Raw genomic sequence first — 17,952 nt, 5'->3', positions numbered from 1 at the left:
TGAATTTTATTTCTTTTAAAGTGAATTAATTTTTTTTAAATTAAAAAATTATATTTTTTCATTCCAAATATGAAAATTAAAAAAAAAAAAATAATTACATTTAATTATTACAAAATCATAGTTTCCAATGATAAATTTAATTGGAATGAATCCGATACAAGTCCAATTTAAATTCAATTTAATTTGATATAATTTGATTTCTACAATAAATGCTCTTTTCCAATCACTGTTTTCAATTTGATCGAAGAGAACCAAAAACAGTACAGGCAGAGTTAACGGATCAAACCAAAATTTACCAACTCTAATGTTTCCAAAAATGATTAGAAACTCCAATCTTCAATAGATTGTTCTCACGCTATAATAATATTACATTCGGATAAAGCCAGCATAGTTGTAACTATAATTTCAAAATAAGTTAGCTCAGAGAAACAGGGCTCAAACCCTGGCTGAACTAAAAATCATGTTAGTAACATGTTAAACATGCTACAAGTATATAACATCTTTTTGAGTGTAATGTTTTATATTCCTCCGTATTGTAGCCTTCCCCCTTCCCTTGTGAGTTTGCCAAAATGATTCATTGTCCCACATCACTTGTGAATAGTGTGCTAGCCTATATATCCATACTAGATTAGCTAGCAAGCAATCAACTAATAATATTCAATTAAGACATTCTTTTTACTGCTGTGAAGACTTGATTTGCGTTCATGAGTGCTAAAATTTGATATCAAAAACTCAGCTGACATACATGGATGAAGATTAACGAGAATGTGTGCTAATAAGATGGCACATGCCAAAATCAGATAAATATTAGCACAGAGAGGCATCACTAGGTTCTGACAACTTTAGCATATTCCTACATGCTGATCTTTCTGAGAGTGTTCACATAAGTATAGCTGGAAAATGAAACAAAAAGTTTCCGGAACCTGCAAGATTTGATGTCATTAGACAATTCGAAGGGTTTACTCAATTTCCGTTCATCTGAAATAAATCAACAAAAATAAAAGGGAAATGATAACTCACGCAAATCATAACCCAAAATACACAAACTATGGGAGCCGAGTCATTCCCTACTTGGGACCTGACAACTAGTCTCCCCTAATTACTTTCTATTAATTTGGTATAAGCATACATACCAAACCCATTGGCTTGAGTGTTCTGACATTGCATGGAAACTCTTCTGGGGATGCTCATTTAGCAAGCAATGCATCACTGTTTTAGTGTCTTTGGTAGCTAATAACATAGACAACCAAATATCAACTGGCCCACTATACTTGCGGAAAATGTTGGTACTGACCTGAGAACAAGGAAAGAACCAATACAGTAGTTTTAGAAAGGGCAAATGAAATAGTATGGTCATTCATATAAAGTAAAAAGCTTATAAAGCTTGAACAAAATAAATTTTAATCTCACTCCAAATCTAATGTGTTCATGAACTGAAATCTACATTTTTTGGGGTATAACGCGAAATGTGATACAGTATTGGTTGCAGTCCTGTCCAAACCAAACATTTGATTCCCTTGCAAATTTAAATATCTTAAACACATGAAATCCAATCTAAACCTATTGTGTTAATGTCTCAACATAAACCTATGGGATTACTAAGGGGGTGTTTGGTACGAGATTAACAATGAGTAACTGTTATTCTTGTAACTTTTAACTCTCATTAATGTTGTTTAGATACTTAAAAGAGAACAGATTAACTTTGCACCTCATTAATATTTATACTTTCTTGAAGGGTTAAATGTTAACTTTGAAAGTCTAAATTAATAATTAACCTCCTTAAAGATTAAAATTTACAAGGGTAACATTTAACCCTTGAGTTTTTAACTTTCTACCAAACACACCATAAGTCTAAATGATTCCATTATCAGATTCTCCATGTAGTAAATCCTCAAACCCTAATTATTATTTTCATTTTTCTGCAATTTTCTTTTTTTTTTTTCGGTGGGGGGTGTAAAATTTTGTAAAATACCATGTGGTTGACAATTTTTTTTTAAATAAAATGATGCCATGTGGCTGTTAATTAGTCCACTTACACCATTATGGTAGGCCAATGGGGCAGCCATGTTTAATCTTTTTTTCTTTTTTGCATGTTGAAATTATTTAAACAAATTTTAATTAAAAATGACCATGGGTTAAAAATTTTATTAAAAACTTTCTGTTTAATCACAGATGACTTCCACATCTATCCACCATAAATGGCGTTAAGGGCTAAAAAAGGGTGCTAACCTCATAATGAAAAATAAAAAACAAAAAAATCCTTTAAATGTCAGATGTGCAAAACCAAAGTATATTTTTGAAGTTATCCTTATGTTTTCTGCATGATTTTCTAGGTTTATCAAATGGAAAAATTGCTATTATGACAGAGGTAATGGTGGAGATGAGTTAAAATTTCTTTTGCATTATATGTATTCTAAAGGGTTACTTAATGTTGAGAAGGATTCTTGGAGAGAAGAATTTGTACTCCAGTATTTATTCGCCTTGTACACTCTTCCTATTTATATACAATAGTCCTAGATATAAAAGAAATCGAGATATTCTAGGAAACTAATAAAAAGAGGAAGAAGATAACTACAAGGAAAGAAAAATACAATCCCTTTAATTTAGGGATTTATAATATGGTAGGATTCCAACACGCCCCCTCAAATTGCTTCATGCATGTTACACATGTCCAACTTGCAAACTAGAGTGTGAAATATCTTTTTGTTTAAACCTTTAGTAAACACATAAGCCACTTGTTCTTTGGAAGTCACATAAGAGACACTTAAAGACCCATCTACTATTTTCTCTTTTATGAAGTATCGATCAATCTCTATATGTTTGGTCCGATCATGTTGAACTGTGTTATGAACTATATTGATAACATTTTTGTTGTCGCAAAATAAGGACAAATTGTTTATTTCTGATAATCGTATTTCCTCCATCAATTTTCGCAACCACAATAGCTCACATATATCCTATGCCATAGCTCTATATCCTGCCTCTACACTAGATTATGCTGTTACATAATGCTTTTTACTTCTCCAAGTGACTAAATTGCCATCAACAAAAATGCAATAACCTGATTTTGATCTCTTATTATCAAGAGATCTAGCCCCATTTGCATATGTAAACGCTTTTATTTGGAGATGGCCATGCTTTGAAAAAAGAAGTCATTTTCCAAGTGCAGATTTTAAATACCTCAAAATATGAAAAATAGCTTCTAAGTGAGATTTTCGAGGTCAAGCATATATAGAATAGGCCATGTCTGGTATAGTATGAGAGAGAGAAAATATCTCCTAACTAACCTCTGATATCTTCCTATGTCAACTGCCTCCCCAATTCCAACTTGCAGCTTGTGATTAGCTTCAATATGAGATTCCGCAAGTTTACAGCCCAACATACCTGTCTCATCTAAAAGGTCCAATGTATACTTCCTTTGAGAAATAAAAATCCCTCTGTCTGATTTGGCAACTTCTATTCCAAGAAAGTACCTTAATCTATCCAAGTCTTTAATCTCAAATTCCAGAGCCAAGCACTCCTTTAGATGAGCAATCTCTTCCTTGTCATCTCTTGTCACCACTATATCATCAACATAAATAATGAGCACTGTAATCTCACCTCTATGGTGTTTCATGAATAGGGTATGATCAGCACTGCTTTGATAGAACCCAAAGGAAATCATGGTCTTACTAAATCTGTCAAATCATGCTCTTGGTGACTACTTCAAACCACATAGTGCCTTTTTCAATCTACAGGCTTTTCATTTGGTCCTTTCACCCTCAAACCTTGGAGAGATTTCCATGTGTACTTCTTCTTCCAAATCTCCATGCAAACAAGTATTTCTCACATCAAACCTGCTGTAAGTCCCATTCAAGGTTTGCAGCACATGACAGCAAGATCCTGCACATGACAGCAAGATCCTGATTGTATTCACTTAGCAACAGGTACAAAAGTCTCTTGATAATCCACTCCATATGTTTGAGTAAATCCTCTTGCCACTAACCTGGCCTTATATCTTTCAATTGAACAATCTGCTTTATGTTTTATAGTAAATACCCATTTGCATTGATAGAGTTAGGAATTTATTCAGAGCACAAATGAGAAAGAATGGAAATAAGAACTTTTATTCACTTCTTGAATGAGAACAATTGACAATCAATTCACTCAAGAACAATAAAGGAAATAACAAATGAAGCAATCAAGAACAGAATAAGAATTAACCCAATACACTAGACTAATGTTTCTGCTTTCCCAGGCAACATGCCAGATTCCCATCTAGCTGCACTTTTTTAGTTTGCAGCACTTGTTCTAGTTCTAGCAGCTCTGTGTCAGTGTCTAAGTGTTGTGGTAACTGATTAGCAACCTCATGCTCACCTCTAACCTTCTTTAACAAGGACACATGGAAAACAGGATCAATTCGGACACCATCAGGCAATTGAAGAAGAAATGCCACTGACCCTACCCTTTGTATGATTGTATGGCCCATAGCATCGTGCTGAAAGTTTTTGGTTAACTCTGGCATGAAGAGAGTGCTGGCCGTGAGGTCATAATTTAAGAAATACAAAGTCACCCACATTATAAGAGACATCCTGACGATGTTTATTAGCTACTATTGTCATTCGATTTTGGGCCCTTTGTAAATTAAACTTCAACTGACACAGGATTTCATCTCTATCTTGCAATGCTTGCGCAACCACTTAAACTTTGGTTTCTCCTAGAAAATACTGTTGAATAGTTGGAGGTGTTCATCCACATATCGCCAGAAAAGGCATCATCTTAGCAGCTGTATGATAGCTAGTGTTATACCAGAATTCAGCCCAATGTAACCACTTACGCCAATCTTTTGGCTGGTCTGAAGGAAACTACACAAACATGCTTCAACAGCACAATCCAAAATTTCTGTTTAGCCATTTGTTTTAGGATGATAGGCTGTACTAATCTGTAATTTAGTGCCATGTAGACGAAACAATTCAGACCAAAATTTACTGAGGAACAAAGGGTCTCTGTCACTAACGATGGACCTTAGCATGCCATGAATTTCACAATATTACAAATAAATAGGTCAGCAACGCTTTTCGCAGTAAATGGATGCTTTAAACTCAAGAAGTGCCCATATTTTGATAAACTATCAACTACAACAAAAATGCAATCCATCCCTGTGACTTTGGAAGGCCAATTATAAAATCCATTGAAATATCTTCCCACACCATTTCAGGTATTGGCAATGGCTGCAACAATCCCACTTGAGAAAGGGTCTCATATTTATTTTTTTAACAAATTAAACATGAGGCAACAAAATCAGTAACCGACTTCATCATACCCTACCAATATAGATTTGTTGCTAACCACCTATAGGTTCTGTAAACCCCAGAATGGCCCTCAGATGCAGTAAAGTGAAACTTAGCAATTAATTTTGATACCCAAGGAGAGTGTTTTGGAATTACTAACTGTTCCTTGTAGAATAGGTGATTCTGAATTAAGTTGAAATTGCCATGCGAAGATGGATTTTGCTCCAAATTTTGACATACTTGTTGTGGGAGCATCAATTTCTTCTAGGTCCAACCATTGTGGTCGAGATATTGTATAACAATCCACATCCTCATCCCGACAAGATAGTGCATCCGCTGCTTCATTAGTGCTGCCAGATTTGTACTAAATGTGAAAGTAATAACCAATAGCTTTGCTATCCAATGTTGCTCCGCAGATGTTAAGACCTGCTGATGGAGAATACTGTGCAAGCTCCAATGGTTTGTGAGAACAATAAATTTTTGCCCAATCAAGTATGGCCACCAATGATGAATGGAGAGAACTAAAGCCATCAGTTCCTTTTCGTAGGTGGATTTAGCTTGGGTATGAGTTGATAATGCCTTGCTAAAATATGCGATGGGCCTATGATCCTGCATTAGAATTGTCACAATTCCGGTCCCTGAAGCATCACATTCAATGACAAATGTTTTTGTAAAATCTGAAAGTGTCAGAACAGGCGAAGAGGTAAGAGTAGCCTTGAGTAAAGGCATGTTGAGCTTGAGTGTTCCAAACCAACTTCCCCCGTGTTTCCTTCTTCAGCAATTGTGTTAACAGTTAAGCTAAGGACCCATATCCTTTTATGAATCATCGGTAATATTCGGTGAGGCCAAGGAAACCATGTACTGCTTTCAAGGTTCTTGGCTAAGGCCATTTAACAACTACATTGATTTTGGAAGGATCCATTTGAACTCCGCGGATTGATATTACATACGCAAAGTACTCAATTGTTCTACGGCCCAGTGCACTCTTTTTCTTGTTAACCAAAAACTAATTTTTGTGCAACAACTCCAGAACAACTGTCAAGTGCCATAAATGATTTTCCCACGTCTTGCATTATACCAAAATATCGTCAAAAAATACAAGGACAAATCAACGAATATGGGGCCAAAAGAGATCATTCATAGTCAACTGGAATGTTGCAGGGGCGTTGGTTAGGCCAAATGGCATAACCAAGAACTATAGTGTCCGAAATGAGTTCTAAACGCTATTTTTGGCATATCAGTTGGAGAAACCCGGATTTGGTAGCATCCTAACTTCCAATCAAGTTTTGAAAAATAAATAGCACCAAATAATTCATTTAACAATTCAATAATTACTAGTATCGAACACTTATCTGGCACTGTTGCTTTGTTCAGTACCCTATAATCGATGTAAAATCTCCAACTCCTGTCTTTCTTCTGCACTAAGAGCACTGGACTAGAAAAAGAACTGACACTTGGTTGAATGATTCCCGCCACAAGCATTTCGGATACTAATCTTTCAATTTCATCTTTTTGTTAATGGCCATATCTATATGGATGCACACTCATTGGTGATGTACCTGGATGTAAGGGAATGACATGATCTATGGGTCTATATGGTGGTAAAGAAGTTGCTTCGCCAAACACAGCAATATATTGTTGAAGTAAGGTCTGTAAGTCATGTTGCTGGGGTGGTGATAATTCTGACATATCAGATATCTCCTCACCACTGGTAGAATTGATCCACAGTAATGCATAACAATCAACATCTACTAATTTCTGCAAGGCATCTACAGATGTGAGAGCTTTAGTTAAGGATGGGTTGCCTTGTAAAGTAACAACAGTCCCACGATGTTTGAATGACATTGTGAGCTTGCCCCAATTGTGTTGGACATCCCCTAAGGTTTCAAGCCAGTCGATGCCAAGAATTATATCCATTCCACCTAATAGAAAGAAATAGCAATTAGGATTGATGTGAACATCCTGCAATACTAAAGGTCATGTGCGACAAATACCACTGGATTGCGCTCGATGGCCATCACCAAGGCGTACCCAAAATTGCACTGTAGGTATTACCTATAAATTTAATTGATGCACGATATCCACAGAAATAAAATTGTGGCTTGCACCACTATCAATCATGACCACTACAGGTTTATCATTGATTTTACCCATCAGTTTCATGGTTTTAGGGCTCGAAATACCTCCTACCAAGTCGAATGGAAGATCTAGTTGGGTGAAATGAGCCTCATTTGAAGTCTCCAATTGATCCTCCGTTTCCAATAGCCCATATTCTCCTTCCGACAACTACTCATCATCTCCCAAAATTATGGCTCGTAAGGTTTTATTTGGGCACTCATGAAGGGGACAACAAGGTTGTTTACATTGGTAGCAGAGTCCTTTTGCTCTTAAATCAAGGAACTCTTGATAAGAAGTGTCCTGTTCCCCTGGCTTTGAGAGTAGGTTGTGTAGTTTTAGAAGTCACCATTGGAGGTGTAGGAACAGGTAGGCAAGAAACTGATGGTGCTTGGGTATCACCTTTGGTGCTGTATATGGAGGGCGAGGATGGTGAGGAAAGGACTTGGGCTGGGAAGAATAGGATTTTGGGTGTGATATAAGCTGTGGGCCAGGGCTAATTAGAGAAGCCCATTTATTTTCAGTAGTCATCTTCCCCATTCCATGGGTTGCTATGGAAAATTGCAATTCATGTTTAATTTCTCTAGCCAGCATCATTGTATGTGTAGAAAGAGATGAGTAGAAAGAGATGATTCTCATTGATTTCAATTAATCTGTACATGGGTATATATATACAATTGATTCCTATAATTGTATTCTACTAATTAGGAAGAAATCCTAAATAAAAAATCCTAAATAGGAATACAGAATATAGAATATACAGAGAAATAATATAGTGATTGACTTTCCATAACATAGTGATTGACTTTCCATAACACTCCCCCTCAAGTTGGAGCATAGATGTTAATCATGCCCAACTTGTTACAAATGTAGTCAATCCTAGCTCCATTCAGAGCTTTTGTGAAAATATCTCCTAACTACTCTCCAGTTTTGATGTGTCCTGTTGAGATGATCTGTTGTTGAATCTTTTCATGAATAAAGTGACAATCAATCTCAATATGTTTGGTCCGCTCATGAAACACCGGATTAGAAGCAATATGAAGAGCAGCATGATTATCACACCACAATTTCGCAGGCAGGGAGGTCTTAAAACCTGTCTCATCTAGTAATTGAAGTATCCACATTACCTCACATACTGATTGTGCCATGGCTCTGTATTCGGATTCAGCACTAGATCTAGAAACTACACTCTGCTTCTTGCTTCTCCAAGACACCAAATTTCCTCCAATAAAAACGCAATATCCAGTAGTTGACCTCCTGTCAACCTTAGATCCAGCCCAGTCGGCATCTGAAAAACATTCAACATTCAAATGCCCATGATTACCATATAGCAAACCTCTTCTGGGCGCCCTTGGATAACACAAGATTTGTTCCAAGGCTTCCCAATGAGCAATAGTTGGGGAAGACATAAACTGACTTACCATACTAACGGCATAAGCAATGTCAGGATGAGTGACTGTAAGATAGTTCAATTTTCCTACCAATCTCCTGCATCTCTCTGGATCTTCAAACAACTTACTATCCCCTGCTAACAGTTGTAAAGTTGGAGTCATTGGTGTGCTACAAGGCTTAGCATCTAATTTTCCTGTCTCTGTCAATAGATCGAGGACATATTTTCTTTGAGACAAGAAAATACCCTTCTTACTTCTCATAACTTCTATACCCAAGAAATATTTTAACAATCCCAAGTCTTTGGTCTGAAACTGAGTTTGGAGGAAGGTTTTAAGAGATGAAATACCTGCAGAGTCACTCCCAGTGATGACAATGTCATCCACATAGACTACCGAGAGAATTAGACCAGCCTCAGATTGCATATAAAATACTGAGTGATCACACTTACTCTTTTGCATACCAAATTCATGTACTGCTTCACTGAATCCCCCAAACCATGCCCTAGGACTTTGTTTCAAGCCATAAAGAGACTTCTGAAACCTACAAACTTTATCCAACTCCCCCTGAGCAACAAACCCAGGTGGTTGCTCTATATACACCTCCTCCTGAAGATCACCATAAAGGAAAGCATTCTTGATATCCAATTGATGCAGGGGCCAATCATATGTAGCTGCTAAAGAGATAAACAAGCAAATAGAAGTAAGTTTAGCTACAGGAGAAAAAGTATCAGAGTAATCAACCCCATATGTCTGAGCATATCCTTTTGCTACAAGGCGTGCTTTTAACCTAGCCACAGAACCATCAGGATTTACCTTTACTGTAAATACCCATTTGCAACCAATAGCTTTCTTATCAGTGGGCAAAGGCAATAGTTCCCATTTACCATTAGCATCTAAAGCCTCCATTTCCTCTTTCATAGCATCACACCAGCCAGGATGAGACAGTGCCTCATCAACAGTATTAGGGATAGGAACAGAGTCTAAAGAAGTAACAAAACACCGAGAACAAGAAAACAATTTATTATAAGAAACAAAAGAAGAGATAAGGTGAGTACATGAACGTTTACCTTTACGAAGAGCAATGGGCAAGTCTAGATCAGAATCATAATCAGTATGAGGTACAGGATCTCCCAACGAAGTAGCTGGTGGAGGATCTGAGTCAGGAATCTCCAATCTCCTGGAATAAACATGAATAACGGGAAGTCGAGTAGGTCTAGAGATAGAAGGAACAGGCTGTGGGAGAGGACTAGACATTGGTTGGACAGTATATATTAAGAGATCATCCTCCTCCCCTGACTCTCATACACAGATGATGGAGGGAAAAATGGAGTGAACTCAAAAAATGTGACATCTGCAGAAACAAGATAACTATTAAGAGTAAGAGAGAAACAACGATACCCTTTTTGGAGCCGGGAGTACCCAAGGAAGACACATTTGAGAGATTTTGGATCCAATTTAGTAACCTGTGGACGAACATCACGCACAAAACAGGTACAACCAAAAATACGGGGTTCAATAGGGAACAAAGATTTTGTAGGAAACAAAGCAGTATAAGGAATATCCCCATTAAGGACAGAAGACGGCATACGATTGATCAAAAAACATGCCGTAGAAACTGCATCCGCCCAAAAGTGTTTAGGTACTTTCATCTGAAAAAAAAGAGCACGAGTTACCTCAAGAAGATGACGATTTTTTCTTTCAGCCACGACATTTTGAGATGGGTTATCCACACAGGAAGACTGATTAAGAATGCCATATTATGTCATATAAGGCTGAAATTGTGCTGAAAAGTACTCTTTGGCATTGTCACTTCTTAATATGCGCACAGATATATTAAATTGAGTTTTGACTTCATTACAAAAGGCACAAAAGATAGAAAACAACTCAGAACGATTCTTCATTAAATATAACCAGGTAACACGAGAGTAATCATCAACAAAAGTAACAAGATAACGAAATCCAGTTTTAGATGTAGCAGAACAAGGACCCCAAACATCAGAATGAACTAACTCAAAAGGGGATGAAGCTCGTTTATTGACTCTAGACACAGAAGGCAAACGATGATGTTTTGCAAACTGGCACGACTCACATTCTAGTACTGATAAAGACTGAAATTGAGGACGTAGTTTCTTCATGGTAGACAAAGAAAGATGACCCAATCTACAATGAGCTTCAAGAGGTGTTAAGGTACTGGAGCAAACAAGCGACCGCGGTACATGATTTTCCAGAATATAGAGACCACCTGACTCGCGTCCTCTACCAATAATCTGTTTCGTCGTAAGATCCTGAAACAAACACTGGTCAGGAAAAAAGGAAACAGAACAATTTAAGGTACGAGTAAATTTACTAACAGAAAGTAGATTAAAAGAGAATTTTGGTAGACACAAAACAGAAGACAAAGAAATTGACGCAGTTGGGTTCGCAGTTCCAGAACCCATGACACAAGAAGTAGAACCATCAGCTAAAGTAACAGTAGAGGAAGTGAGATTAAACTGAAAAGCAGATAGAAGACTAGAATTACCTGTCATGTGATCTGTCGCACCACAATCAATAACCCATTTGGATGAAGAAGACACAAGGCATGTAGTGGATTTACCTGACTCGTGATCGCGATGTGAGGAGGCTGGTAGGCTTTAGAGATGTCTGATACTGGGAAAATTGTGCAAAATCCTCTGCAGATACCAAAATAGTTTTCTCAGAGGAAGATACTGTAGAATTCTCTGCTACCATATTTGCCATCTGTGATCGCTGATTTTTCCTCTGAAGTTACGAACAATTATATTTTGTATGACCAGGCTCATGGCAATAATAACAAATGACTCCTCTTGAGTCTTGATTAGAACTAGCCTCTCCATTACGCTGATTACTTCTGTTGCCTGTAATTCCTCCTCTACTTCCTCTTCTATTACCCTGTTGTCCATTTGGATTACGGCTAATAAGAGCACTACTGGCAGGCTGTGAAGATTGAGTACTCTCTGTACGAAGGACCCGTGTGAACGTTTCATGCAAAGAGGAAATCTCAGAACTGGAGAGAATCTGAGATTTAGCAGTCTCATACTCTGAAGGAAGGCCTGCAAGAAAACTCATAACAGCCAGTTGCTCCCGTTGGGCCTGCTGAACTTTCACATCAGGACTAAAAGGCAACAATACATTAAGTTCCTCATATACCCGTTTAAAATCCATAAAATAAGCCGTGAGAGACTTATCCTCTTTTTCAGCACGGTAGAATGCCTTACAAATATCATAAATATGGGAGATATTCCCTTTACCAAAATACAGAAAATCTAAGTAATCCATCAATTCCTTAACAAATTCACAGTGATTAATTAAACTAATTACCCCACTATGAATCGAGTTCCGAAGCTACAAAAATAACCGAGCATCCTCCCTTAGCCAAGTTTGTTGTGTATCATCAGTGGGTGGATCTTTAGTAAGGTGATCATCCTTATCAATGCTACGCAAATAGACCCTAACAGTCTTACTCCACTCCAGGTAATTCGAACCATTAAGTTTGTGTTCCGTGATCTTAGTCATCACCGGAATCACATCAGAAATAACATTCTTATTGTCTGCCAATTGTTGAGACAAAGAAAACTAACCGAAATGCTAATCCAAAGTGCTTATAGCAACAAAATAACCCAAAATCACAAATCAAGCAATTACCGAAATAAAATCTAAGAGCCAAACCTTAGAAGTCCTTTAATGGTATACTGGATCAGGCAACAGCACACAGTGGTGGAATGAGGGGTTTGAGGCGATGCCGGCGATGTTGATCCGGGTTGAAACGGCCGGTCAGCGGCCAAGGTCTCTCCTGAGCTGAGTAGTGAGAACAAATAGTCACCCTAGATTGATGAACTGCTCTAATACCATGTAGAAAGAGATGAGTAGAAAGAGATGATTCTCATTTATTTCAATTAATCTGTACATGGGTATATATATACAATCGATTCCTATAATTGTGTTCTGCTAATTAGGAAGAAATCCTAAATAAGAAATCCTAAATAGGAATACAGAATACAGAATATACAGAGAAATAATATAGTGATTGACTTTCCATAACATAGTGATTGACTTTCCATAACAGTATGAAAAATGTGTGTGGAGTCATGGGATTGTATCCGAACTCAAATTTCATCATGCAAGCCACTCAAGAAATAACCCAAGTATTGTTGATCGGATAACCCTGGTACCTATGCAGCCTGAGTAACAAATAAATCAATAAATTCATCAAGAGAGGATACCTGACGCAGAGCAGCCAAGCGCTCACAAGAATTTGCTTTCATGTCGCCTCCATAACGATGCATGAGTTCCAAAGTGAATTGATCCCATGTCATAGAAGGTGACCATTGTCACAACCAATGTAGCATTGTCCCTTCCATACAAACCATGGCTATGGGTATCTTGGTATTGTTGCGGGCTTGATTTATTGTGAAATGTTGTCCTACACGTGCAATCCATCCGATTGGGTCTGTACCAACAAAACTGGGCAACTCCATATTTTTAGCAGCTAAGGAAAGATCATAAGCAGGTTGTTGAAATGGTAATGGCTGATAAGTGGAAGATTCCCTTTGGAGGGTGGAATTCAGCTGACTACTAGAGATATGGGTCCCATCATCCATTGTATTTTTTCCCTTGACTAGAGAGTTTAGTAAACCATCAATACTGTCTAATTTTTATAGTTGTTGTTTTGCTTGTGCCCATTCGTCACATAGACCAATGATGCGACAATCTGTTTGTTCTTTGGCATCTCTTAGTTGAACCAGAGCACCTCCACAACTGCCAAATTCCTCTCTATCTATTCCACTCTAGGAATTTGTTCAGAACACAAATGAGATAAAATGGAAATAAGAACTTTTATTCACTTCAAGAATGAGAACAATTGATAATCAATTCACTCAAGAACAATAAAGGAAATAACAAATGGAGCAATCAAGAACAGAATAAGAATTAACCCAATACACTAGACTAATGTTTCTTCTTTCCCAGGCAACATGCTAGAATTTCATAATACAAAAAAAAAAAAAAAAAAAATCCCCTTTCCCTTATCCTCTGTTACATTTATAACTCAACTAATATTATCCTCAACAAACTGAAGATAATTCTCTTTAATCAGCAGATTGCTCCTCCCTTGAATTTATCCTTATCTGATATTTTTGTTGGAGTTTATCTGTCACATCATTCCCTTTTTTTATAGTAGACTTTGAGTTCTCCTAAACTATGCATCCACCAGTTTCTTCCCCAGAGGAAGAGTAAAAAGATCTCATGTCTCATTTTTTGCCAAAGCCTTTATCTCTTCTACCATAGCTGCCTTCCATTTTGGATAAAAGTATGCTTCTTTCTAATCCTGTGGGATAGAAACAGAAGAAATAGGCAAGACAAAAGATCTATAGGAAGGAGATAAAGAATCATAGGCAATAAATCTAGATATAGGATGTTTAGTGCAAGCCCTAATTCATTTTCTAAGAGCAATGGGTAAATCAACATTATCAACAGAAGTATTAGGAGTATCAGAAGAAGGAAACTCACTACATAATTCTTCTTGCTCAGAATGTTCAGGAGCTAAATCCAAAGGTTCTAACTGATTAGTCATATCATGCTCAATGTTTATATCCGTCATGCTCTGACAAGTGTAGGTTCTTAAATCCAATTTATTCAATCTTGCTGTGGTTTGAGGTTGGGGTTGACGAAATGATAGTGAAGGTTGGTCCTTATCCTCAGTATCCTTATTCTCAATGCTATGATTAGGTTCAAAAAACATCTCCCCCTGGAAAGGTAAATTAGTCGCCTCTTCCTTATGCTCCCCTTGAAGAGGTTGCGAGAAATAAGGTTCATATTCTCCAGAGGTAATATCCATACCTACAAAGTATTTTCTAGAGGGAGTATGATAACACTTGTAAACCTTTTAAGTGCTAGAATAACCCACAAACACACGATTTTTAGCCCTGGTGATGTAGAACAGCTAAGAACAAAGAACAAAACAAAGACCAATCCTTGAAAAAATGAACTAATTCTCAATAATTTTATTAATCTCAATAATAATCATAATCCAAAGCTACTCTACTAACAAGAGAAACCCTGAGTCTTATTTATAGAATTAGGAATCTCAATCACATATTAGGAATACTAAATTAAACCAAAATAAATTAGGAAATAATAAAATTTCTAAATAAGAGACTAATAAGATAAAAATTCCTAAATAATAAAACTCTTAAATTTTCTAATTTTACAATAAGAATGATTCCTAAATTCTATTTTTCCATACTGTATTATTTTCCCTTGGTTGGAGAAAACTCGACCTCAAGTTCTGAAGTGTTGAAAGATCAAGAACTAAGTAAGGAGAACACACAGTATGATCATCTTGGACGGTAGCAATAAGAACAACTTGAAGAAGTTTGTGCTCGCTTTTGTATTCTTAGAAACATCTGGGCAGATAAAATAAATTAGAACAACAGTTGAAATGCCCTTTAACTTAATGGGATCTTCAATTTTTATTGATGTCTTCATAGAATCTTATTCATTCCCAATATATCTTCCTAAAGCTTTGGTTGTGCAGTTTTATCAATTTCTTGCTCTGGAAAAGGCTCTTCAACATGTGAATGCTCAAGACTTGAATCGTTGGATTCTTCAATCTCATACTCTTCAACCTTTGTTTCTCTAGGTTGCTCCTTTTGTTCCTCATTCTCATCTTTAAGTTGCTCTTCGAATTTTTCTTCTTGTTCATCTTCAACATCAAGCTTCTTTCCTTGATTTACAATTTGAATTTCTTCTTTAAGTTTTTGCACAACTACCAATAACTTATTAAGTTTTATTTTTGATAACTCATCAACTTGTACTTCTACTTTTAATAACTTATCAAGTTGTGCTTTTAATTTTTTCACACCTGAAATCACCAGTTCTTGCCTGTATTCTTTAAGCTCTCTTTCCTTAAATTGTAAGAATTGTTGTAAATCTTCATATTCTCTTTCCTTCTCTAGTAAACTTTGTCTAACTTCTCGATATTCACCATGTAAGAAAGAACATCTTTCATGATCACGTCTCTAACTATAATTATCCACTGATATAGAGATAGTAATTGACCCTTATGAAATCCAATATCATAATTAATTTCTTCGAGAAAATTTTTATACTCCTCTTCTAGCCTCTCAATACAAGTTCCTATGGCATTTGAAGTAAGAAATCATACCTTACATGAAGAAAAGAAAAAAAAAAAAAAAAAACTCAAAATTCAGCTTTTAACAGTTTTTTCTGCTAAAAACAAGGGTGAGCTTGTTGGGCTGTGGAAGCTGATCCGAATACTCGATCCGTCAAGTTAAGGCTCTAGGGGCATCGGACTGAAGTTCCGATGATGCGAAGAGATAGATCGGCTGACGACAAGTTGCTGGGTTCTTCTGGTCTTTGACCTTTTTGTTTTTTTTAATTGTAGGCAACAAGGAAAAATTTCGAAGGACAAAAACACCTGTGGGAATCTAAGAAATGGGAAGAATTGAATAGGAAGTCTAGTAATTTTGGAGAAGGCGATGGAAATTTGACTCAATTTTAAGCTCTGATACCAAATTGATGTAGAACAGCTAAGAATAAAAAACAAACAAGGATCAATCCTTGAAAAAGAGAACTAATTCCCAATAATTTTATTAATCTCAATAATAATCATAATTCAAAACTTGTCTAATAATAATAGAAACCCTAGGTCTTATTTATAGAATTAGGAATCCCAATGACATTAGGATTTTAGAATCGTAATTCAATCATAATTAAGAATACTAAATTAAATTAAAATAAATTAGAAAATAATAAAATTTGTAAAAAAGAGACCTAATAAGATAAAAATTCCTAAATAATAAAACTCTTAAATTTTCTAATTTTACAATGAGAATAATTCCTAAATTCTATTTTCCCATACTGCATTACCTAGGTTCTAATTTCCTAACATGTGATCTATGAACAAAGCAAACACACTCCAAACCTTTGGAAGAATAGTATAGGAATTCTTACCCTTAAGAACTTCCAGAGGACTTTTAAAGTAGTGTGAAGAGGCATTCGATTAATGAGATATGCTGCAAAAAAGAAGAGCATCCACCAAATATGATGTGGGAAGGTTCATTGTAAACATAAGTGATTGAGCCATTTCAAGTAAATGCCTATTTTTCCCTTCAGTTACCCCATTTTGTGCACTTGTATTCACACAACTAGTTTGATGTAGGATCCCATGAGACTCTAAATAAGATTGGAAAACTTTGTTCATATACTTTGTCCCATTGTCAATTCTTAGAATTTTGACCTATGCATTAAATTGGATGAAAATCATTTTATGAAACAGCTAAAAACAAGAAAAAACTTCATATTTAGCTCTCATCAAATAAACTTAAGTTGACCTAATGCAACAGTCAATAAAAGTGGCAAACCATCTATAACCAGATAAAGATACTGTTGAAACAGGACCCCATATATCAGAATGGATAGTTATAAAATGAACCAAAGCTTTATTATTTATTGAAAGATAAGAATGCCTTGTCTGTTTGGCAAGTTCACAAGCCTCACAAACTAACCATTCTCATTTGCATTGTCTAAACAAAATCTAAGGTTAAAAAAGAAGAATGTCCTAATCTCCTATGCCATTGAATGATCTCCTTATCAGCTCTTATTGAATTTCCTACCAAAACTTTGGGGTTTAAGAAACCATTACTGTCATCTAGCAAATACAAGCCATCTTACAATCTACTACTGCCAATCATTTTCCCTGTTTTCAGTTCTTAAAACACACAACAGGTAGGAAAAAATTCAATTTTACAATTAAGGGCTTTAGTAATAGAGCTAACAAATAAAAGGTTAATAGGAAAACCAGACACATGCAAAACTGATGTAAGCTTTACAGGAATGCATTCGACAGAACCTATTCCAGAAATATTGGCTAAGGATCCGTCCACTATGCGGACTTTTTCTTTTCCTGAACATGAGGAATAAGTTGTAAATTTATTTAAAGAGCCTATCATGTGCTTGTTTGCTTCAGAATCTATAACCCAAAGAGATTTTTCAAGATTAGCAAGAAAAGCATTACCTGATTTAGCAAAATTAGAAAAGGCAACTGTGGCAGTTTGAGATTCCAGCTATGATAGCAAATGCCTCAAGGACTGTACTTCTTCATTGGAGGAGATCCCAATGGTGGCAGCACGAGCTTT

General features: G+C 36.3%; 1 protein-coding gene across 1 annotated transcript in view; it reads right to left on the bottom strand.

Moving 5' to 3' along the window:
- Positions 1-272: 272 nt before the first annotated feature.
- The window catches only part of LOC131180112 (uncharacterized), a 36,867-nt gene continuing 19,187 nt past the window's right edge, over positions 273-17,952 (bottom strand). Inside the window, exons 10-11 of the mRNA XM_058147730.1 lie at positions 1,134-1,294; positions 273-923 (exon numbers count right to left, since the gene is read on the bottom strand). Coding sequence (XP_058003713.1) covers positions 854-923; positions 1,134-1,294 — 231 coding nt within the window. The 3' untranslated portion in view covers positions 273-853. The remainder of the gene's footprint in view (positions 924-1,133; positions 1,295-17,952) is intronic.

The sequence above is a fragment of the Hevea brasiliensis genome, chromosome 5 (assembly GCF_030052815.1).
Source record: "Hevea brasiliensis isolate MT/VB/25A 57/8 chromosome 5, ASM3005281v1, whole genome shotgun sequence".
In the NCBI taxonomy this organism is placed as follows: domain Eukaryota; kingdom Viridiplantae; phylum Streptophyta; class Magnoliopsida; order Malpighiales; family Euphorbiaceae; genus Hevea; species Hevea brasiliensis.
The sequence above is the reverse complement of the archived record's forward strand: the minus strand, read 5'-3'. Positions and strand labels throughout refer to the sequence as shown.